General features: G+C 40.1%; 1 protein-coding gene and 1 long non-coding RNA gene across 2 annotated transcripts; both read right to left on the bottom strand.

The window, feature by feature from the left end:
* Positions 1–7,633: 7,633 nt before the first annotated feature.
* On the bottom strand, positions 7,634–12,575 carry LOC115576532 (protein NLRC5-like). The gene is made up of 5 exons (XM_030409062.1): positions 12,162–12,575; positions 11,639–12,022; positions 9,819–11,463; positions 8,575–8,951; positions 7,634–7,647 (listed from the first exon to the last, which is right to left on the bottom strand). The coding sequence occupies exons 2-5, from the start codon at positions 11,973–11,975 to the stop codon at positions 7,634–7,636; spliced, it is 2,373 nt and encodes a 790-aa protein (XP_030264922.1). The 5' UTR covers positions 11,976–12,022; positions 12,162–12,575.
* A 2,349-nt stretch (positions 12,576–14,924) lies between these two features.
* On the bottom strand, positions 14,925–16,622 carry LOC115577072 (uncharacterized). The gene is made up of 4 exons (XR_003983021.1): positions 16,574–16,622; positions 15,739–15,765; positions 15,444–15,517; positions 14,925–15,094 (listed from the first exon to the last, which is right to left on the bottom strand). It is a non-coding gene; the product is annotated as an uncharacterized LOC115577072 (long non-coding RNA).
* Between the last annotated feature and the right edge of the window lie 3,424 nt (positions 16,623–20,046).

The following is a 20,046-nucleotide window of genomic DNA, read 5'->3' as shown; positions in this document are numbered from 1 at the left end:
TGATCAACGATTGAATGTACATACTTTTTTTTGAAGCCACTTAGTGTTGCTGATTTTTTGACATCTTCTTCTAGCACATTCCATTGTTTAACACCTTTGACCGATAAAGAAAAGGATTTTAACGTAGTTCGTACTTTACTTTGCCTGAAAATCATGTTCCCTCTGAGATTGTGTCCCTCTTCTCTGTCTAGGAAGAGTATTTGCAAATTACGAGGGAGGCTTTTGTTAGCAGCTTTGTACATCATTTGTAGTGTGCGATAGTTTATTAAGTCATATAGTTTAAGTATTCTTGATTCAATAAATAACTGATTTGTGTGTGCCCTATAGTTGGCATAATGTAAGATTCTCAGAGCTCTTTTTTGGAGTATTAACAAAGGCTGTGTGGAGCCTTTATATGTGTGTCCCCACACCTCTGCACAGTATTGCAGGTGTGGAGAGACGAGTGCACAGTACAACAGGTGAAGTGCTTTTTGATTTAATATTTTTTGTGCTTTCCAGAGTATGGACACACTCCTGGCCAACTTCCTTTTTAGCTGTCTTATGTGTGGCTTCCAACTTAACATGTCGTCGATGATTACTCCCAGTACTTTGTTCTCATGTACCCTTTCAATATTCACTCCGTTTACTTGAATGTTAGTACTGTTGTTGCAGCCTTTTTTCCCATATAGCATGTATTTAGTTTTCTCAAGATTTAATGATAATTTATTTATATTAAACCACACATGAAGTTTGGCCATTTCGTGATTTACTGTTTCCACAAGTTGGTTCAGGTTTGTCCCAGAACAGAAAATATTTGTATCATCTGCAAATAATATTAATTTCAGAATATTTGACACTTTGCATATATCATTTATATATAGTATAAACAGCTTTGGACCCAGAACTGACCCCTGTGGGACCCCACAGACTATGTCCAAGCTAGTCGATGTGTTATCACCCATTTTGACATATTGGGATCTCTTGTGTAGATAGCTCTTGACCCACTGCAGTGCTACACCTCTGATGCCATATCTCTCCAGTTTAGCTATTAAGATATCATGATTAACGGTGTCAAATGCTTTTTTCAGGTCTATGAAAATTCCTATTGAATGTTGTTTATGGTCAATAGCGTCAGTAATGATTTCCACAGACTCAGTTAGAGCAAAGGCAGTCGAGTGGTTCTTTCTGAATCCATATTGGCTGTCATATAGCAATTTGTGTTTGTTGATGAAGTTATCTAGCCTATTGTTGAATAGCTTCTCTAGGATTTTCGACAGTTGTGGCAGTACTGAGATTGGTCTGTAATTAGTAAACTCGTGTGTGTCACCATTCTTAAACAGTGGCACAACTTTGGCAACTTTCATTTTAGTGGGAAATATCCCAGTTTGAAATGACAGATTAAAAATGTATGTTAGTGGTGAAATAATTCCGTCTAATACTTTCTTAATTAGCCTCATGTCGAAGTCATCAACATCAGTGGAAGTTTTTGTTACGCAGTCATTGACCAGATGTCTAATCTCTGTGTCCTTCACTGGTGTGAGAAACATTGAGCTGGGAGTTCTGTCTCCATCCTTATCAAAGTTGTATTAGTAAACTGGAGAAATGAGACACAGCTCTTCCTAGAGTACTTTAGTGCTTCCTCTATATGCAGAAATTATGATTTTTTTTCTCAATAGCTTCCATGTCATGTGGCCCACTAACATCTCAAACAGATTCTGTTTCCATAAAAAAATCTATAATAATAATAAAGAAAATAATGGTAAAAAAGTTCTCTAACGCTCAAGAGCTTAACATGTTTTCAAGCAGCAATGTCAACTTCTACATTATTTTGTCTCATGTCTAAGATTCTGATTCTGAAATTCTGAAAATGAATTTAAAAAACAACAAAAAAATCTCACCAGTAGTCACCATTAAAGGGTTATTATTCAAAATGTTCTTCTGGGGGGGACGTGCCCCCGGAGCCCCCTAGTGTTGCTGGTTACCGACTCAGAGCACTGCTGCTACAAAACAATCTAGGGGAAACACTGTGTTCTCAGAATTTTGGACGTGTGGGGCGAAGTACTTCTGTCTTAAATAAAATAATTAAAAAATAATTAAATAAAATTAATAAACATAAAGAGAGACACAGTGGAGCAGTATATTTTCCTGCTTTTTTGGCCTTTGCCAATCACACCTATAGAAAAGTGTTTAGCTAAAGTCAAAAAGAAAAAAAAATCTGGATTTTGGAGTTAGTTGAATTAATGTTAAAATGATTCAATAGACATATTGTTGTTTTGTTTTTTGAGAAAAAAGGGTGGGTAGTGGCAGCGGGGTATATTGGGTGCTCAGCATCCCTAAAGCTCTGACCCTAGAATCGCCCCTGTAAACACAGAACATGGGGATGTTTTGTTGCTTATGCCGTCAGCATAGCAGCCCGTTAACAGAGGACCATCTCAGAGGGTTTTCATTGAGATCCCTTCTGCAATGTACAGAAAAGATGTGCTTGATGCTCATATGGTTTCAGACCACCACGCTGCAGCCTTTCAGGCCCATGCAATTTTGATTAATGGTTAGATTAAGCCTAATGATTTCATTTAAGTGATATCATTCAGCAATATAGGCCTACAATGATTCTTTATGTAAATGTTTGTTATTGCTGTATTTCGCGTTTCGTCTGTTTAGGGTTGAAAAGAATTCTAGGGGAAACACTGTATCAGCAGTGGCTTCTGTTGGTTATGATTTCCACTTCCCATCCATAAAGTCTGCTCTCTCATTGGCATTCAGACCAAACTCACGGAAAATTATTTGCATGTCTAGATTACATACAAAGTCAATGAATGTTTGCAGACATTCAGAGCTGTCTGATAACACATCAACTCTACTGAGACAGGACAAAACAGGAGCTGTGTGGAGGAAAGTGAGCGAAGAAGTCGGACGACCTGGTAAGTTATGGAAATATGTCTCAGCACAGCAAAGTCCTGATCGATCCAAACCCCATCCAGGGAACAAACATTTTAAAAGTTATGTTTGTTGCTCGTCATCTGGCCGACAGATCTGATGAAGCATGAATTCAGGCTTTTTACAAGGTGGCATTACAGTGATGTTATTTTAGCGTCTTTTGATTCATTTATTGCGTCAGATTACAGAGAAATCTATTTGTTTTCGGTTCATTCCGATGTGGTAAGACAGATTCATTAAGGCTGGGCAATATCTCGATTATTAATATATATCGATATATTTCTAAACAAGACATAACACAGGACAATATCACTTGTATTGATATAGTTCATTTTGCGTCAAAATTACAACACATGGGCCGTAAATTCACACCTATTTCTCCTCTCCCTTAATCCCCACACTCACACACACACACACACACTCACACACTCACACACACACACACACACACAATGTTACTGCTCCGCCTCCCTCACTCTGTGACCACAAGCCCCTCCCCCTCCACTCTCACCTACACTCAGTGACAACATGGAGACAGAATGCGCGGCACAAGAGGAGTTGGTCAGTAAACGAAAGAACAATGGCTCGATAATTTGGAGATGGTTTGGTTTTAAAGTGTCAGATGACCAGCAGCAAAATGTTTTCTGTAAAGAATATCGAAAACCTGTTGCAACTAAAGGTTCAAGCACGACAAATCTCTTCCACCACTTACAACAGCACCATAAAGTGCAGGACGAGGAGTGTGTCAAAATACGTGCTGTGACTGAGGCCACAAAGCCTCCCCAGCCCTCTGCCCTGAAACAAACCGAAGCTTCATTCACCCTCGGTGTGCCTTACCAAAGAACAAATGACAAGTGGCTTTCCATATCCCTAAAGACATGGCCCCCATATCAACAGCGGAGCAGACCGGCAAAAGCATCTCACTACGCGCTGACCACCGACATGTGGTCCAGCAGAACCTGAGAAGTTGCCCTTCATGGAGGACTGGGAGATGAAAAGCACATGTCTTCAGAACAGCTACTTTCTGCAAGATCATACAGGGGAGCATATTGCTGAAGCCCTGCAGGAGGCGCTAAAAAGCTGGAATCTCAACCCAACGGGACTCGTTGCTATGACGATGGACAACGGGAGTAATGTTGTCAAAGAACTGCAACTGACAAAGTGGCCAAGGATGCAATGTTTTGGTCACAGACTTCATCTGGTGAGGGTAATATTGAATCAACTGATTGAAATAAGAAAATATATGACTGGCAAAATCCTCGTGTGTGTGTGTGTGTGTGTGTGTGTGTGTGTGTGTGTGTGTGTGTGTCAGTTATAGTCATGGTGTTGTTTATGTATTCTGTATGTCACTGTGGATTCATAATTAATTATAATAATTAATAACTGTACAGCATTTTGGTTGGTCATATATATTGTAACAGTATTGTATTTTTGACTTAATTAGTGCATATTTTTGTCATGCAGGAAAAGGATTTGTTTTATTCAATTCAAGGAGCATTTTTGTTTCATATATGAGAGTTTTTGTTCAATTTGTTTTATACATTTTGATATTGTGCAGAGTGACCTCTGTTAAAGGTCAAGGTGCCTGTCTGACATTTGGCATGAGGCTTAGACTTATAACTGACTGTTTGTGTGTTTGTTTTTAAAGGGTTTGCAGGGCCCTATAAAATCGGTTTTATTTTTTTCCAAATTCTGTTTTTTCCATTTTAATTTTTGGCAATTCCATTTTTTCTGTTTACATTTTTAGAAATCCCATTTTTTTTACCTTTTACTCTTATTTTACGAAATGACTAAAATGTACACAAGGTAAATAGAAATTACCTTAGATGTATGGAGGTCACAAACACATTTCCTCAGTACTGTACCGTACAGTACATTAAAGTGCATCAAAAACACTTTGACTTCATCATGTCTCCATACAGTAGTATATTTTGTGGTTTTATGGGTTTCATTGAATAAAAACATGGTCAGCTCTCAGGCAGGTCCAGTAAATGTTTGCATACCAAAATTGTTCCGTCATTCGGGTGATATGCGCCGATAATATGAATCTGACAGGTGACTAACTCTCACACATTACACCTTTAACTATGATGTCTCAGGTCTGCTTCTTTGCAAAACAATAGTTCACCTGACACATTCAAGTCGTTAGGGAACCGCTTGGCTCTGTACCGAGGGGTTAATGTAGAGTTTCTCAGTTTTTTCACTGACGAAAACCGAGCCAGGCAGCCGCTTCGCCATACTTACATTTGTTTTAAGGGGGAGGGGCTTGTTGTGCCACCCAGATTTGCTTCCCTCTGTTCAGTTTTCCCCAGACATACGTTCCTCTTCCACACGAAAACAGCATGTCAGGGAAATTATGTCAAATTCTGCGATATTCCGCGTTCATAATAGATTCCGTTTTAATCTGCCAATTTCGTGATTACGTGATTGCGGAAATCACATGGCCCTCGGTTTGCCTCTGAAGAAATATGAATCTAATATGCTATAATGCTTTGGCGGAAACCCCAATTACATCACAGAAAAAATATCAATATATATTGAGTATCGCCATTCAACTAAAAAATATTGAGATATGACTATTAGTCCATATCAGCACCAGTCAGCCTCAGAGCTGGAAGCTACTTTAAGCCAGATGCAGCTCCAGACGGTGAAATTCGCCCAGTTGGGTGCCACGCAACTAACACAGAGTAATATCCTGCAGTCATACTCGAGCATGTGACATGAGGCCAATATTCTCATCAAATTTGGTCTGATAAGTCCTACTAGGACCCAAACTAATATCAGAAATCTTTAAGAACTGTGAATAAAGTTTCAAAGTGTAAATATAATATTGATGACAAAGAAATACAAATATATGAAAAGACATTTTCTGTTACGCTGGAATTTGTGCAACATTAAAAACTGACTCACCATTATTTAGAACACAACTCTTCATTAAAAGAGTTAATTAATGTGAAGTGCATATCTTAAAACATTTACCAAGAATGGTTGTTGTCAGTCTTACCTGAGCTGTGAGATATAAGGCAGACACTGTAGGAAACTCCTCACTTCACTCTCTTCATGTGAGCAGCCTGTCAGCTTCACTTGTTTCTTCTCTGATGAGAGTTTCAGCACTTCCAGGAGGATGGAGCTCTTTCTCTCTGAGAGGTTTATGGACCAGACTGCAGGAGCTGCATGGAAAACTGACTGTAATGATGGAAGGACTCTCAGGACTGTTTCAGTCTCATAGTCCTTCAGGTGGGTGTACAGATCCAGCAGGAAACCACACTGATATTCATAATCCTCATATTCCTTTATGTCATTTAAAGGGAATGTTTCATATGTGCACACTGATGATAACAGCTCCAGTATCTTCTCTCCTGTCTGCTGTTCTCTCTCTGCTGCTGCACACAACAGATTCCCAAAGAACCTGATTTCTTCTGATGGTTTTGTCTGATCAGGAACAAAACTATAGAGAAGGAAACATTTGTGATGATTTGATCTCATCTCAATAAATACAACAACACAGTTCAGTATAAACTTACATTTAAATGTAAAATGCTTCTTTCATCAGAACAGGCTGAACATCATAGTTCAGCTTTTACTGACTCACAAAAACCGATCCCGTTTCTAAAATCACTGCATATTTTTAGTGCTTCAACTTGATGTAATTTTACATTGTGTGTGAATTCTAAGTGTGAAATATATTCACAAAATATAAATATACAAAGTGGAACAAGAGCATCAGTTACGATACGCTACACCTTTCCATTTACTGAATCAAGGATTAATTGGCAATCATGACACCAAATTTAATTGGAGCATCATAATGCTGTAGCTGGTTGTAGTGAAGCTAACATTAACTTCTTTCGTTGAACCATTGTTTGGTTATTTAATGTATAATAAAGGTTTACATTATGGAAACTCATCGTGTGTATTTAAAATCTTATACTGCAAAGTAACAAGTGAATATATCAGTTAAATACATTTCGTGAGGCAAAGAGCACCAGCGTGGCAACATAGCCAAGAACACAATGGAAATAATCAAGTCTAAGATTGGACCTCAGTATATTACTTGAGTAAATGTACTCACTGTAGTTACTTTCCAACTCTGATATTAAAGTCTAATGTTGTGTTGTTCAGCTACAGTGGGACCTCTGTCTTTGGTTTCTGGCATCAGTTTATATCTAACAGTCTGGTTATCAGACACTGTATCAGCAGTGGCTTCTGTTGGTTATGATTTCCACTTTCCATCCATAAAGTCTGCTCTCTAATCAGCATTCAGTCCAAATGCAAGGAAAATTATTTGGACATCTAGAATTCATACAAAGTCAATGAAACATGCTTGCAGACACCCAGAGCTGTACGATAACACATCTACACTACTGAGGCAGGACAAAACAGGAGCTGTCGTGGAGGAAAGTGAGCGAAGAAGTCGGACTACCTGGTAAGTTACGGAAATACGTCTCAGCACAGCAAAGTCCTAATAGATCCAACCCCCATTCAGTGAACAAACATTTTAAAAGATTTGTTTGTTGCTCGTGAAGCATGAATTCAGGCTTTTTACAAGGCGGCATTACGATGATGTTATTTCAGCATTTTTCGATCCATTTCTTTTGTCAGATCACAGGGAAATGTCTTTGTTTTGTGTTCATACCGATGTGGTAAGACAGATTCATTCACTCTGCCTACTTGCTGGTCACATTTACAATTGATTGATTTTAACACACCTATTAAGTTAACTGCCACTCACTGGAGACACATGGACAGACTGTGTGGCTGAGAACTGGGCACCAGTCAGCCTCAGGTAGAGCTGGAAGCTGCTTTAAGCCAGATACAGCTCCAGACGGTGAAATTCACCCAGCTGGGTGACACGCAAGTAACAATATAAATATTATATATTAATATCAATAATCATGTAATCATACTCAAGCATGTGACATGAGGCCAATATTCTCTTCACATTTGGTCTGAACACAACTCTTCATACGAAGAGTTAATTAATGTGAAGTGCATATTTAAAAGCATTCACCAAAAACGGTTGTTGACTGTCTTACCTGAGCTGTGAGATATAAGGCAGCCACTGTAGGAAACTCCTCACTTCACTCTCTTCATGTGAGCAGCCTGTCAGCTTCACTTGTTTCTTCTCTGATGAGAGTTTCAGCACTTCCAGGAGGATGGAGCTCTTTCTCTCTGAGAGGTTTATGGACCAGACTGCAGGAGCTGACTGGAAAACTGACTGTAATGATGGAGGGACTCTCAGGACAGTTTCAGGGTCATAATAGCACAGATCCAGCAGAAAATCCCACCATTTCTCTTTCAGAGGGAATCCTTCATATGTGCACACTGATGATAACAGCTCCAGTATCTTCTCTCCTGTCTGTTGCTCTCTCTCTGCTGCTGCACACAACAGATTCCCAAAGAACCTGATTTCGTCTGATGGTTCTGGTGACTGACGCACAAAACTGAAATCATGAAGATTCAAGAAACATGTAATATATCAATAAATAATATTTCTATAAGATTAAACTACAGACTGAAATTGTTTATAATTGTATCTGCATGCAAACAAATTCACAGTAGATGAAAACAGAAGTAATGAAAAAACCAAGACCATTTACCTGAGCTGTGAGATATGAGGCAGACACTGTAGGAAACTCCTCACTTCACTCTCTTCATGTGAGCAGCCTGTCAGCTTCACTTGTTTCTTCTCTGATGTGAGTTTCAGCACTTCCAGGAGGATGGAGCTCTTTCTCTCTGAGAGGTTTATGGACCAGACTGCAGGAGCTGACTGGAAAAGTGTCTTCAGCTTTGGAATCACACTAAAAAACCCATCACTCACGACATGTTGATAAAAATCCAGAAGGATGTTATTTAAGTCAGTGTTAACAGAAAACAGTGAGAAGAGAGTATTCACTACATGGTGAAAGCTCTCTCCTTTGTGAAGTGCTGCTTCCAGGCATAAATCCAGTAACAGCTGCTTTGTTTCACTCTCTGGTGTCCCACGACATTGTTCCTGTTCCTGCAGTCGTAGACCTCTGTAGGTCGTCCTGGAGCTGCATGATAACAAACAGACCGTCACACAGTGTTTTCTTTTGAAGAATTTCTGAGACCATGCAATAAAAAAAGGAAAAAAGACTTGGTGGCGATGTAAGAGATCAAAGAATTACCTAACGCCTTCTTCACCCAATCAATGGACAACTATAGTGAGGCTGCTCGACAATTTATAAATTGCATGCATCATCTTGTTTTGGAGGGCCTCCTCCTATCATCCAACAACACACCTACACAACTACAATTAGGGAGTGAAAGGATGTTTCAGAGGTGTTCTGGTTTAAGATGTGACCATAAACACTAACAGGGAATAAAAGCTGCTGGACAATTTGTTTCCTCACCTGGAAAGTAAAACAATTAATGGACTGATAACATGTTTGTTTTTTATTATCTAAGCATTATGAGGCCTTAGAGAAGTTTCAAGTATTTAAAATCTATTGAATTCTTGGATGAAGGCCTGTTAGTTAAATTAATTTCCAACTAAGCATCACCAAAAGCAATCTTGGGTCTGAACATTCCTGTGAGTACAACTTGGGACAAATCACACAGAAAACATGTTTGCAGGCCAAGTACCCTCCCTCATGGCAACGGCACTCCCAAATCATTATGTGAGCCCCAGCAGGACTATTCGCCCTGACACACTGTGAACACTGCACAGAAATGACCAGAGAAACATTACAAAAAGCTCAAGGCGTCAACTTGGCCTCCAAATTCCAAATATCTTGAAAGGACCAGCGGATCAGAAGGACTCCGTGGATCAAACTTGTTCCAGGACATCCCATCGATGCTATGTCGGATTAGGATTTGGGAAATCGGGAGACCATGCATGTTGTCACCTCTGCAGTAATATGAAACATGCTCACACATACCATTGAACATTTTGAAGGCATCCAAACAGTCGTCTCATTCCTTGCTCTGACAGCTCACTGCCCTCAAGGTTCAGCCATATTTTCCTCTTGCTTGACTGAGTGACCACGTAGGCCACAGCACAGCAGGAGTAAGGACTGAGACTCTCTCCACTGAGATCAAGATCGTAGTCCAGTCTCTCCAGAAAGTAGACACATTGTTCAGGACACTGGGACTCATACAAGCAATGACAGTAGAACAGTATGTCCACATCAAGCCTACTGTCCTCAGGACCAGCCTCATCTTTCTTACAAAGCTGAGGGGAAAATGTGTTTATCATTTCCTCAAAAAACCACTCAGATGTTTTCTTGAGCTGCTGATCTGGAATCAGACACTTCATCAAACTGGGGCTCTTATCAGTCAACAACCGACACATGAAAGGGATCAGATGTTTCATGTGTTTCTTCTCCTCAGTCAGGCACTGCTGGAAAACATCCTTGATTTTATCTGGATTCTTCAGGAGCCACAGCGCCGCAAAAAACTCCTGCATCGTGTAGTGAAGAAACGCATATGTGGTTACTGTCTCAGTGAGAGCGACTTTGAGAACCAGTGGTTTCAGGAAGGAGAGGACACAGCTGTCTTCACACTGAAATTCTGTCAAGTTGACAGTTTTTCCTTCAGTTGCATGAAAAGCCGCCTCAGCCAAAGACAGTAACTCCTCACTCTTGTTGCTGATGAAGGAGTTCAGATTTTTCTTTTTTGTTTTGTTGCTGCTTATCTGAAGACAGAAACGAACGATATTGATGTAGATCTCAGTTATACTGTTTGGCTGTGGAGAGTCTTCAGGTGTCTGAAATGAAAAGCAGGCAGCTACCATCAGTGCGTACATTGGGACATGGCAGAGAGTCAACAACTCCACGTTTCTCAACACATGTCCCTGTTCTTCACCAAGAGTCTCAGCTATGTATGTTCTGACGCTCTGCTCACTAAAGCCTTTCACTTCCACTCTGAGACTGTCGCCAGAGAACAAGTCTTCTTCATCATCTGGTCTGCAGGTGACGATCACCTTGGCATCAGGTAGTAGGTCCTTCTCTACAATTCTCTGCACCACTGAAGAAGAGAGGTCTGTGACTCCATCAAAGATGATTGTAACATTGTCAGAATACTTCCTTATATCCTCTAAGACCTCTTCTTTGCCTTCATCCAGTTCACTGAACACATTGAAAAGAAGATCCTCCAAGCTCATGTCCTTCGTGATGTGTGATGTTTCTCTCATGTCAAAGTAAAACATGTAATCCAGTTTCTTGGAGTTTCTTTCTGCCCAGAGTTTCAACAGTTCATGACTGAGTGCCGTCTTTCCGATTCCAGGTTTACCAACCAAGAGAATATCTTCTTTTAACGCCAGCAGTTTACTGGGGGACATTTCTGATCTGTCCTCAGGGATGTACGTCTTCATCTTTTTAGGGCGACTCAATTTGCTTTTCTTGTTCTTCAATTTCTTTATTTTAGATGGAGAAGGACTTCCTTGTGTGTCTAATACAAGTGAAGTGTATGACAGATCAGGCTTGTTTTCTTCAAACAGATTTTTGTTGGATTTCCAAAACTCAGTTGACATTTTTTGTGCTTTTAACTTCAGCTTTGCCTGATATTGGTGGCACGGCCTGGAGCCTAAAATAAAAACAACAATGAGACAATAAATGCACCATGATTTAACTGCTATGACATTAAACATCATACAAGTTATAAATATTTGCGCATACATTAATGTGCATTACTGAACTCAGAACATAAAAAATAAACAATGAGAATGTGACACAATGACCAGAATTCTGCTTCTGAATACCTTGTAGGTAGTTTGTATCCATTTGTGTGTCTTCCTTGAAAGGAAAGCAGCTGATCCAGTGGTGCATGGTTCTCCCTAAGGTCCTTTTCCTCGTTTCATCAATAATCTTGAGGAACTCGTAGCAGGCTGCTTCCCCTTTCTTTCTGACTGAGTCCAGTAGACTCCTGGTTTTATCAAAGTCATGTTTCTCGGCCTTAATTTCACTGACCTCTTCATCACTTAAAACTCCCTGCTGATACAAGTTTTCCACAATCACTGAGAGACTCTTTAATTCTCTCACAAGGTGGACTCTGGCACTTCTGACGTACTCTGAGGCAGACTGTGTTGTACAAGCCATGTGTCCTGATGTCTGTATATTCTCCACACAGATCCAACTTCAGTGATCTGGAGAACAAAATACCACATTGAAGAAAATGTTAATTACAACAATTATTCTGCCTGTAATGTATTAACTATTGCATTAAAGTCAAAGTAATGTTCTAGCAGAACTATCAAAACATTGTGCAGCTGATTAAATACTTACCAGTCGAACATCAATTCTACTGGTGCTTAAAAATGGGCAACAAGGCTCAGCAGACTCCCAAGGAAAACGGCTGGACACCAGATTCAGACTGAACACAGCCTCTGAGATCGACGAATGTGAAACAGCACAGAGGTGATTTACAGTAGCTCTCACCAGGACTATTACTCCGGGGACAAGAAGACACAGCAGGTGGGGACAGGAGAGGCATGAGGTACCAGAGGAGGAAGAGAGAGTCAGACGTCAGCAGCAGGTGAAAACGGCATGTAGAGCTGGAATATTTTCACATCTTACTGTGTGAGCTGAGGATCAATTTCCGCCACATCAAAGGTGATTGTGAAAAAAAGAAAGACAAAAAAAAAAAAAAAAGAAAGAGTTTTATTTGGTTTTTGTCAAATTGTCATAAAAAATATCCAAGGTGACATGTGTTTTGTTGGGTGATGATAATGGTAATAATCATCTCGAATTTGCACCCATGAGTACTGAGTCTTTGTTATAATGCTGTGCTGACTCCCTGACTCTGGGTCAGAATGTGAACATATTGTTAAGTGTTGTGGCTGGTGTTATCCCATTGCAAGATGAAATCAAAGCATGTAAACTTATTCTACTAGAACCCCAAATAAAAGTATGAACCTGAAAATGAGCATAAGAGTCGATGACCACTGGTCTGGATGCTTCTGTTTTGCAGTTGTGATGTGATGCTGTCTTTTCCATTACAGATGGTGGTGTGGGTAGGGGCTGAGTCTTCGGAGTGTGTGCATGGGTTTTGGGTTGTCTTGGGGTCTTGTCCTTTTTCTTGGATGGCAGCATGTGCAGTGAGGTTTGGACTCTGTGGGTTTAAGCGGGGTCTCGTGGTTCATGGTATAACCTGAGATTACTGTGCGCTTCTTGGGGATTTGGCTTCTCAGAGGGGTTGTTGGACTTGTGGTGGAGAGGGTGGTGTTGGGATGGGTGCTGGATGGGGGTGTTCTGACTGGTGGTCTCAGACTTCCTGACCCTACTCTACTGCAATTATATTTTATTAATTAAAGCATTTAACTCAGTACTTAATAAATGTCTCTTCTTCCTGTATTGTTCCTTGTTCCTGTATTTCACTCAAAACAGTGTTTCCTCAGTTCCTGTTTTAATTGCTTACTGTGTATGTACTGAACTGTGTGTGTGTGTGTGTGTTTTTTTTTATTGTTCTCACTGTGTGAAACACTGTGTTACTTTGCTGTATTAAAGTTATATACATATAAAGTTTGATTGACTCATTGAACTACATTTATACTGCAATAATGAAGAAAACAGACATGCTGAGACAACATCATAGACAGACACAAGCAGACTGTATATCAGAGAGAAACACAGGGTTCGTACACTTTTTTAGCAATAGTTTTCCATGACTTTTCAATGACTTCTCCATAACCTTTCATTAAATTTCCAAGACCGAAAATAGGTGCCTCTAAATCAAACTACAGACACATCTTAATCCTAGGAGTGATTGGTAAAGGACAAAAAAGCAGAAAAATATACGGCTCCACTATGTCTCTCTTTACATTTTATTTTGTCCCATTGTTGACTTCAGCTAAGAAAGAAATAGTTCACCCCATACGTCCAAAATTCTTAGAACAGTGTTTCCCCTAGATTTTTTGTAGCAGTGGTGCTCTGAGTCCGTAACCTAGCAATACTAGGGCGGTCTGCGGGCACGCCCCCCTGGAAGAAAATTTCGAAAAATAATCCGCTAAATAGTGACTACTTGTGAGTTTAAAAAAAATAAATAAATAAATGATTTGCTGAATTTCAGAATCTAAGACATGAGACATGTGTAGAAGCTGACATTGCTGCTTGAAAATATGTTAACCTCTTGAGCAGAAGAGTCAGTGGGCCACATGACATTATAATAATATTATAATAATAATTTCTGCATATTAATATTCATATAAAATAGAGGAAGCACTAAAATACAGTAAAAGGAGCTGTGTCTCATTCATCCAGTTTACTAATACAATCTGCTGCTGGAGTCACTGGGTCACATGACATGGTTAATATTGAAAAAAACAATTATTTTGTGTTAATATATTTATGCTAAGTTATTTGATGACGGTCGCTAAATCAGTCTCCAGTGATTCAGCGCGAGGCTCTGAGAGGTGAGCTGACCGTCCTCCTGCTGCTCACACTGGGAGAACCTCAGTAAAGTCTCAGCTGGACCTGAGTGAATATCTGCTGATTATCCAACCTGAAACTAACTTCACCCCGGGTTGATGAGTTGCCTGTTGCGGCCTTTGAATAGGATGACGAGGATTACAGTCACTCGACTTAAATGGTGACTTGTAGAAATTATACAAATAGCAGTTATGACAATAATAATCGATTTCACGACAACATAGGGTGTAGTGCTTTCACTTTGTGCAACTTAAATTCGCCATTCGCCCCCCGTGATATTACACCCACAGAAATCATGTCTTTTTTCTTTCTTTTGCGCCAGCGCTGAAAATCCCGCCGCAGAATGCATACAGGAGAAACACGGACACATCAGATAACCTCCCGTAACGATTGCAGGCTCTTTGGTGAAGCTTTGCTTTGAATGAAGTTCCATCGTGACAAATGAATGGACGACTTGCGGGGTGACATGAAGACATGAATCGGATGCAGATGACAGCGGTGGCCGGTCATTATGTTTACCAATACCTGACCCGTGCCCGTTTTAATCGCATATTACATCATTTTATATATGTTTTACGAATCCTAAATATTATTCACACAATATTTCTATGACTTTTCCAAAACTTTACAGGAAATGTTATTTTTCATTAACTTTTCAAGGACCTAGAAAATGCATTTTCAATTTCCAAAACTTTTCCAGGTTTTTCATGACCATACGAACCCTGGAAACACTTACACAGAGGTCTCTGCTGATGATAGACTCCATTCAATGTCTCTGGTTTGAGGTTTTCCTGATCACGAAGAAAAAGGAACAGAAAACAATCACATGATATCATCGAATCAGAAGAGAGTCCCAGATAAAGATGGCATGATTGATTGGTTGGTGGGGCAACATCCTGAGATTAACTACCATCAAGGTTTTGTACAAAATACATGTATTTTTATTAATGAGTATCGAGAACCAGTACAGTTGAGAATCAGTTCTAAATTGTCTGAGCTATCCGAATTGTATCTGAGCCTAACAGATACTGGATTTTAGCGGCTGATGCCGACACAGATATGAGGCAGAAACCCTGGTCTGCACTGCCTGCTTGTTTAGTTCATGACGGCTGTGTTGATGAACTGCTGTGGTTCACTCACATGTGAGTTCACACAGGCGGCGTTACTGCTACAATCCATCTTCTGCCTGCCCGATCTGTTTACATGGAGTTTATCTTTGATAATTATCATAAATATGAGAGCAAGGGAGTTAGTGAGAGAAAGACAAAAACTGTCCTTTACCTGCTGTGTATTCTCTTCATCTCTGTGACATATTCTACTGATACGATACAGTACATAATAGAAGTAGATTTTACAGTTTAACAATTAACTTTAGTGAACACAGTAAGCAATTGTTACTGTTTATTTAATTAGAAAAATGATAATTATAACTTACCCCAAGAATCTGTTCCTTCATTATGTTCTGGAAAAAGATGAAACAAAGGAAAGTTATAGGCTAACACATATGGTGATAATCTAAACTGTATGGCTCTGAACTTATCAATTCCTTTTATTGAGGACAGCATGTTGTTTTGACAATTCAATTTATAATAAAATTTATTTAATATCCTGCTTAAAATAACATTAGCTCAAAGCAAGCAAATTCTTTTCTGACAAATGCTGCACAAATATTCTTTCATTTTGTTTCCCATGATATCAAACAGACTGTTAGCTCTCAGGCTACAGCTAGCTCCACTAAAACTGATCAGGAATCAATAAAGGAATCAAATCTGACTGATAATGGCACTAAAATCTATTAAACCAAAGTCGTATTGAAAAATACAACAGACGGTCACATACAGATTCAAATATATGAAACAGGTCGCAGTAAATAAACAAAATGAAAAGATGACACAAAGTATGAAGCTGTTAGCTTCTGGCTGCCTTCAAGAAAGAAGCTAACTGATGTTAAATCAGGGCTGAACTGCCTCAACAGCTCAGATTTGTGTCAGTAAAGCGAAACTAAACTGAAGGGTTGATGTGATCAATGTTTTGTGAATGTTATTCTTTTGTAATTTGTCATAAAAGTCATAATTAGCTTGTTACAAAGCAGAAAGATAAAAGTCAACTGACGTTAACCGCCGTCAGTTACACGGACGTTGCTAACAGCGACACAAAGTTAGCTAACCGGTCAAATAACAAACAGTTTTAAATACTCACAAATAAACAAGTTAGTTAAATACACACACACACACACACACACACACACACACACACACACACACACACACCGTGAACTCCGTCAGTTACCGTTACTGGTACTTTTCCGTTACATTCACGTTCAACTGCCACATCCGACCTGTTCCTTTCAAAATAAAACACGCCCGCTCTTACAGGAAGTGACAGAATGGCGCCCACATTTACTAAACTTTACAGTGACAAACGATGTATGGCAGTATTTTCCAGTTTTAAATCTCCGCCGGGATGTTTAAACATAACTAAAGTCCGGGATGTTGAGTCAAACATGAGCTGGAGCCTCAGGACACACAACAGAATCAGACAGAAGTCTTGAACATGGCGGAGCCTCGTCTGACTCTGAGTCCAGAACAACACAGCTGTAGTCTGGATGTGTCCTCTTTATCTCTCCTTCTTAATCCACCTTTTAAAAACACTTCCTGTCCTGCTCTTCTTCCTTAAACTCACCTGTCTGACAGTTTGTCCTCCAGAGGTTCAGTCCAGTTAGTTTCTCTGTGTGTTAGGAGGGTTTTATTATTCCGGCGCCAGACACGTTGCTGCTGCTGCTGCTGCTGCCCGGTTTGTGTTACTTTCACTTTAGTTTGCTGAAAGTGAAGTGATGTGATGTGAACTAAGATCCACCAGATGTCACTGCTGGACAACAAATCACAGCCTGAGGGACGAACAGCAGCCCGACAGCAGGACTTCAGTGTGAAACACAAGTTATCCTGGAGTTATAATTGTGTTCTGAAGGTCAAACTGATGATAGATCTGAATTATTCTCACTTCTGATCACAAGATACTAAATATGATATGAAATAAGAGACACACAAAGCTGCCAGTAGCAGCAGCAGCACAATCTGCAGCAACATGTTGAATCATTTCCTGTCAGAAGAAGTTTCAACAGTGACTGAACATTAAAACTTCATGAAGGGACGATGTGTTGTAGCACTGCTGTATCAGACTGCATCACTGTCAGCTCCCATTCAATTACATCTGTTTGTCAGTCACAACAACTGAACAGCAATCACAGTACAAGTAGTAAATAATACTGTGCATCAGTACTTTTACTTTAAGTACATTTTACTGATACTTCTGTACTTTTACTTTACTCATAATATCTTTAGATTGCAGTAAAAGCTGAAGAGATCCATCCGATCCTGAAAACAAGACGAGAGCGAGGAGAGTTTCACTTTCTGATGTAGGAGCTGCACGATCATCCCGATCGCCTCCAGATGTATTTCAAAGAAACGTAAAGAAGAAGTGAGAGTCGTTACGTCACTGAATCTCTCTTTGGTGTCAGACTGTGGTGTCAGCTGTATTGAAGTCTATGGGAGATGATGGAGAAACTGGCTGAAACACACACATCTACGTCGTCTGACTGCTGATGAAGAAACGCCTCCAGAACATGAAAGAACACTTCAGAACTGATTCTTCTCACAAATCAGTCGAGGCAGGTCCGACTGATTCCTGCTGATGACGCTGCAGCTACGTCGCTAACAGCAGCGCTAACAGGAGCCTCTCCTCCACATCCAGACGAGAACGTGTGGATAAAGACATCAGGTTTAACCTCCTCTCTGAAGAGTTCTGTCATGTTCTGGAGGCATTTCTTCATCAGAGGTCAGACGATGTAGACGTGTTGGGTTTCTCCATCATCTCCCATAGACTTCTATACAGCTGACACCAGTCTGGCAGCTTCCTTCTCTTTAGGTTCCCTGGTGTGTTTCAGGATGTCAGCGGTCCAGTTTGATATGCTGCCAGCTACAAAGGAACCACACATTAAATAAATTAAGCTGTAAACTGAACCTGAAAACTAAAGAACATGACGGGGAAAGTTTGGGGTCAGTGTGTGAACATGAGCGACACAACGAGCAGCAGGATTGGACCAAACAAAAGGCCTGGACTGAACCTGGCACAGTGACGGTGAAGCAGCCAGACATCCTCCTCCCTCCTCTTCCTCTCGTGGAGCAGCAGTGGATCTGGACCTTGAACTGAGCCTCTCTCCCTGTTTATGTTCAGGTCCGGTTCCTGTGCAGAGAAACACTGCAGACAACAGACAGCCAACATTTCAACAAGCACAAACTTCACGACAGACAGAATATTAATCTGTGTGGAATCAGGAACCTCGTGTGTCTGTTGTCAGTTGTTGAAGGCTAGGGGAGACTATCACTTGATAGAAGAAGGGTTAATTAATTACTGGTAATTAATCACAGTTTATACGAGACACCACGTTCGTTTGTTAAGATAGTTTGAATAATCCGAAGGACACTATTCAAATTCAACTATGCAAGTTTGGCTTAAACAGTTGAAAGCATTTTAATCAGTCTCTTATTCTGAAGCAGGGACTTCCATTTTCCACTTCAAATTAAATGTGCACAGACAACGACATAAGGTTAAATATGTTTATTGACTAAATAAATGCAGAGTAAATGATATAAGGTAATAATTCAAACGAATAATGACAAATAACAGAAAAGGTGAAGATTGTGGGAGTAAATTATTGAACAACGGACTTCGAAACGATGGTGGATTTGAGTGTAACACTCCGTTCATTCACAAAATCACGGGAGTAATTCCTCTCCTAACGGTACGATATGGGAAATGTTCTAGTTTTCTTTCTAGTAAAAGTCAAAGCTTTATAGACACCAACTCTGATCTTTGTGACTCCAGCTGTGTGCAGAGATTTCAGCCTATTGTTTGTAGAGGGGGACGTCTGCGGGTTTTCCTCTGATCCTCTCTCGTCTCAACTGTAGATGCAACAGCTGTTTGGCCGCAGGCCGATGACGATGGGATTCCCCGTGACGTCACTCTCCTGCCCAACGGGATTCCGTTTGAGCGCGTGTCGGGTTGTCAGGCTCGGCTGGATTACGAATTCTCTGGTCCGCTGGATGTGCTGTTCCGGCTTCATGAACAGTTCGATTTCTGTACCGGACTTTTGATGCGTGATCAGCGTCTTGGTCAGAGTCTCTTTGGAGTGGTGAAGATTTAGCTTTGACTTATTAACGGATTTCTTGTTTAAAAATAACTGAAGGATGAAACGTTTGCCGGCGAATCGTCCTTAGTTACTAAATACAAGAATAGACAAAAATGGCTTCTTCTGAATTTGAATACGATACTTTATTAATATATAAAAGGCGAAAGAAAGTTATTTCGCATTTGCCTACGTTTTCCAAAATAAAAGTTTTCTCAGAAGCGAAAATCATCAAGAATTTGCAACGAGTGTTTCAGATTCTTCAGAGCAGGTTGCAAAAACTAAGCAAGGCACGGAGTCAAATGTTGAAAAAAATAAAAGAGTTACGCGACGTAGCAAAAAGTATAGAAGTAAGAAAACAAGAGAAAAATACGATCGTAAAAACGAGAAAGCAAGGGAAACAAAAGTGCAAGAGAAAAATTTGTAAGAGCAAAAATTAGTCTTTTAAGGCTTAGTAGTAGGCGGGTCCGAGGAGCGGCTTGGCCAGTCGCTTCCTCCGGTGATGTCACAGATCTAATCGCGGACTTATCAATTATTGCTGAATTAAACTATCCTTCT

This window comes from Sparus aurata, chromosome 24 (assembly GCF_900880675.1).
Source record: "Sparus aurata chromosome 24, fSpaAur1.1, whole genome shotgun sequence".
Taxonomy (NCBI): Eukaryota; Metazoa; Chordata; class Actinopteri; order Spariformes; family Sparidae; genus Sparus; species Sparus aurata.
Note: the sequence above shows the minus strand (reverse complement) of the source record. Positions and strands in the feature narration are given on the sequence as shown.

Bases quoted from the DNA above. Each gene is read 5' to 3' on its own strand.
- LOC115576532 (XM_030409062.1), bottom strand. From the start codon at position 11,975: ATGGCTTGTACAACACAGTCTGCCTCAGAGTACGTCAGAAGTGCCAGA. The intron at 11,464-11,638 runs GTATTCAGAAGC...TTTTTATTTTAG, and splicing joins GGATACAAACTACCTACAAG to GCTCCAGGCCGTGCCACCAA. The intron at 8,952-9,818 runs GTATGTGTGAGC...GTTATCATGCAG, and splicing joins TGCCTTCAAAATGTTCAATG to CTCCAGGACGACCTACAGAG.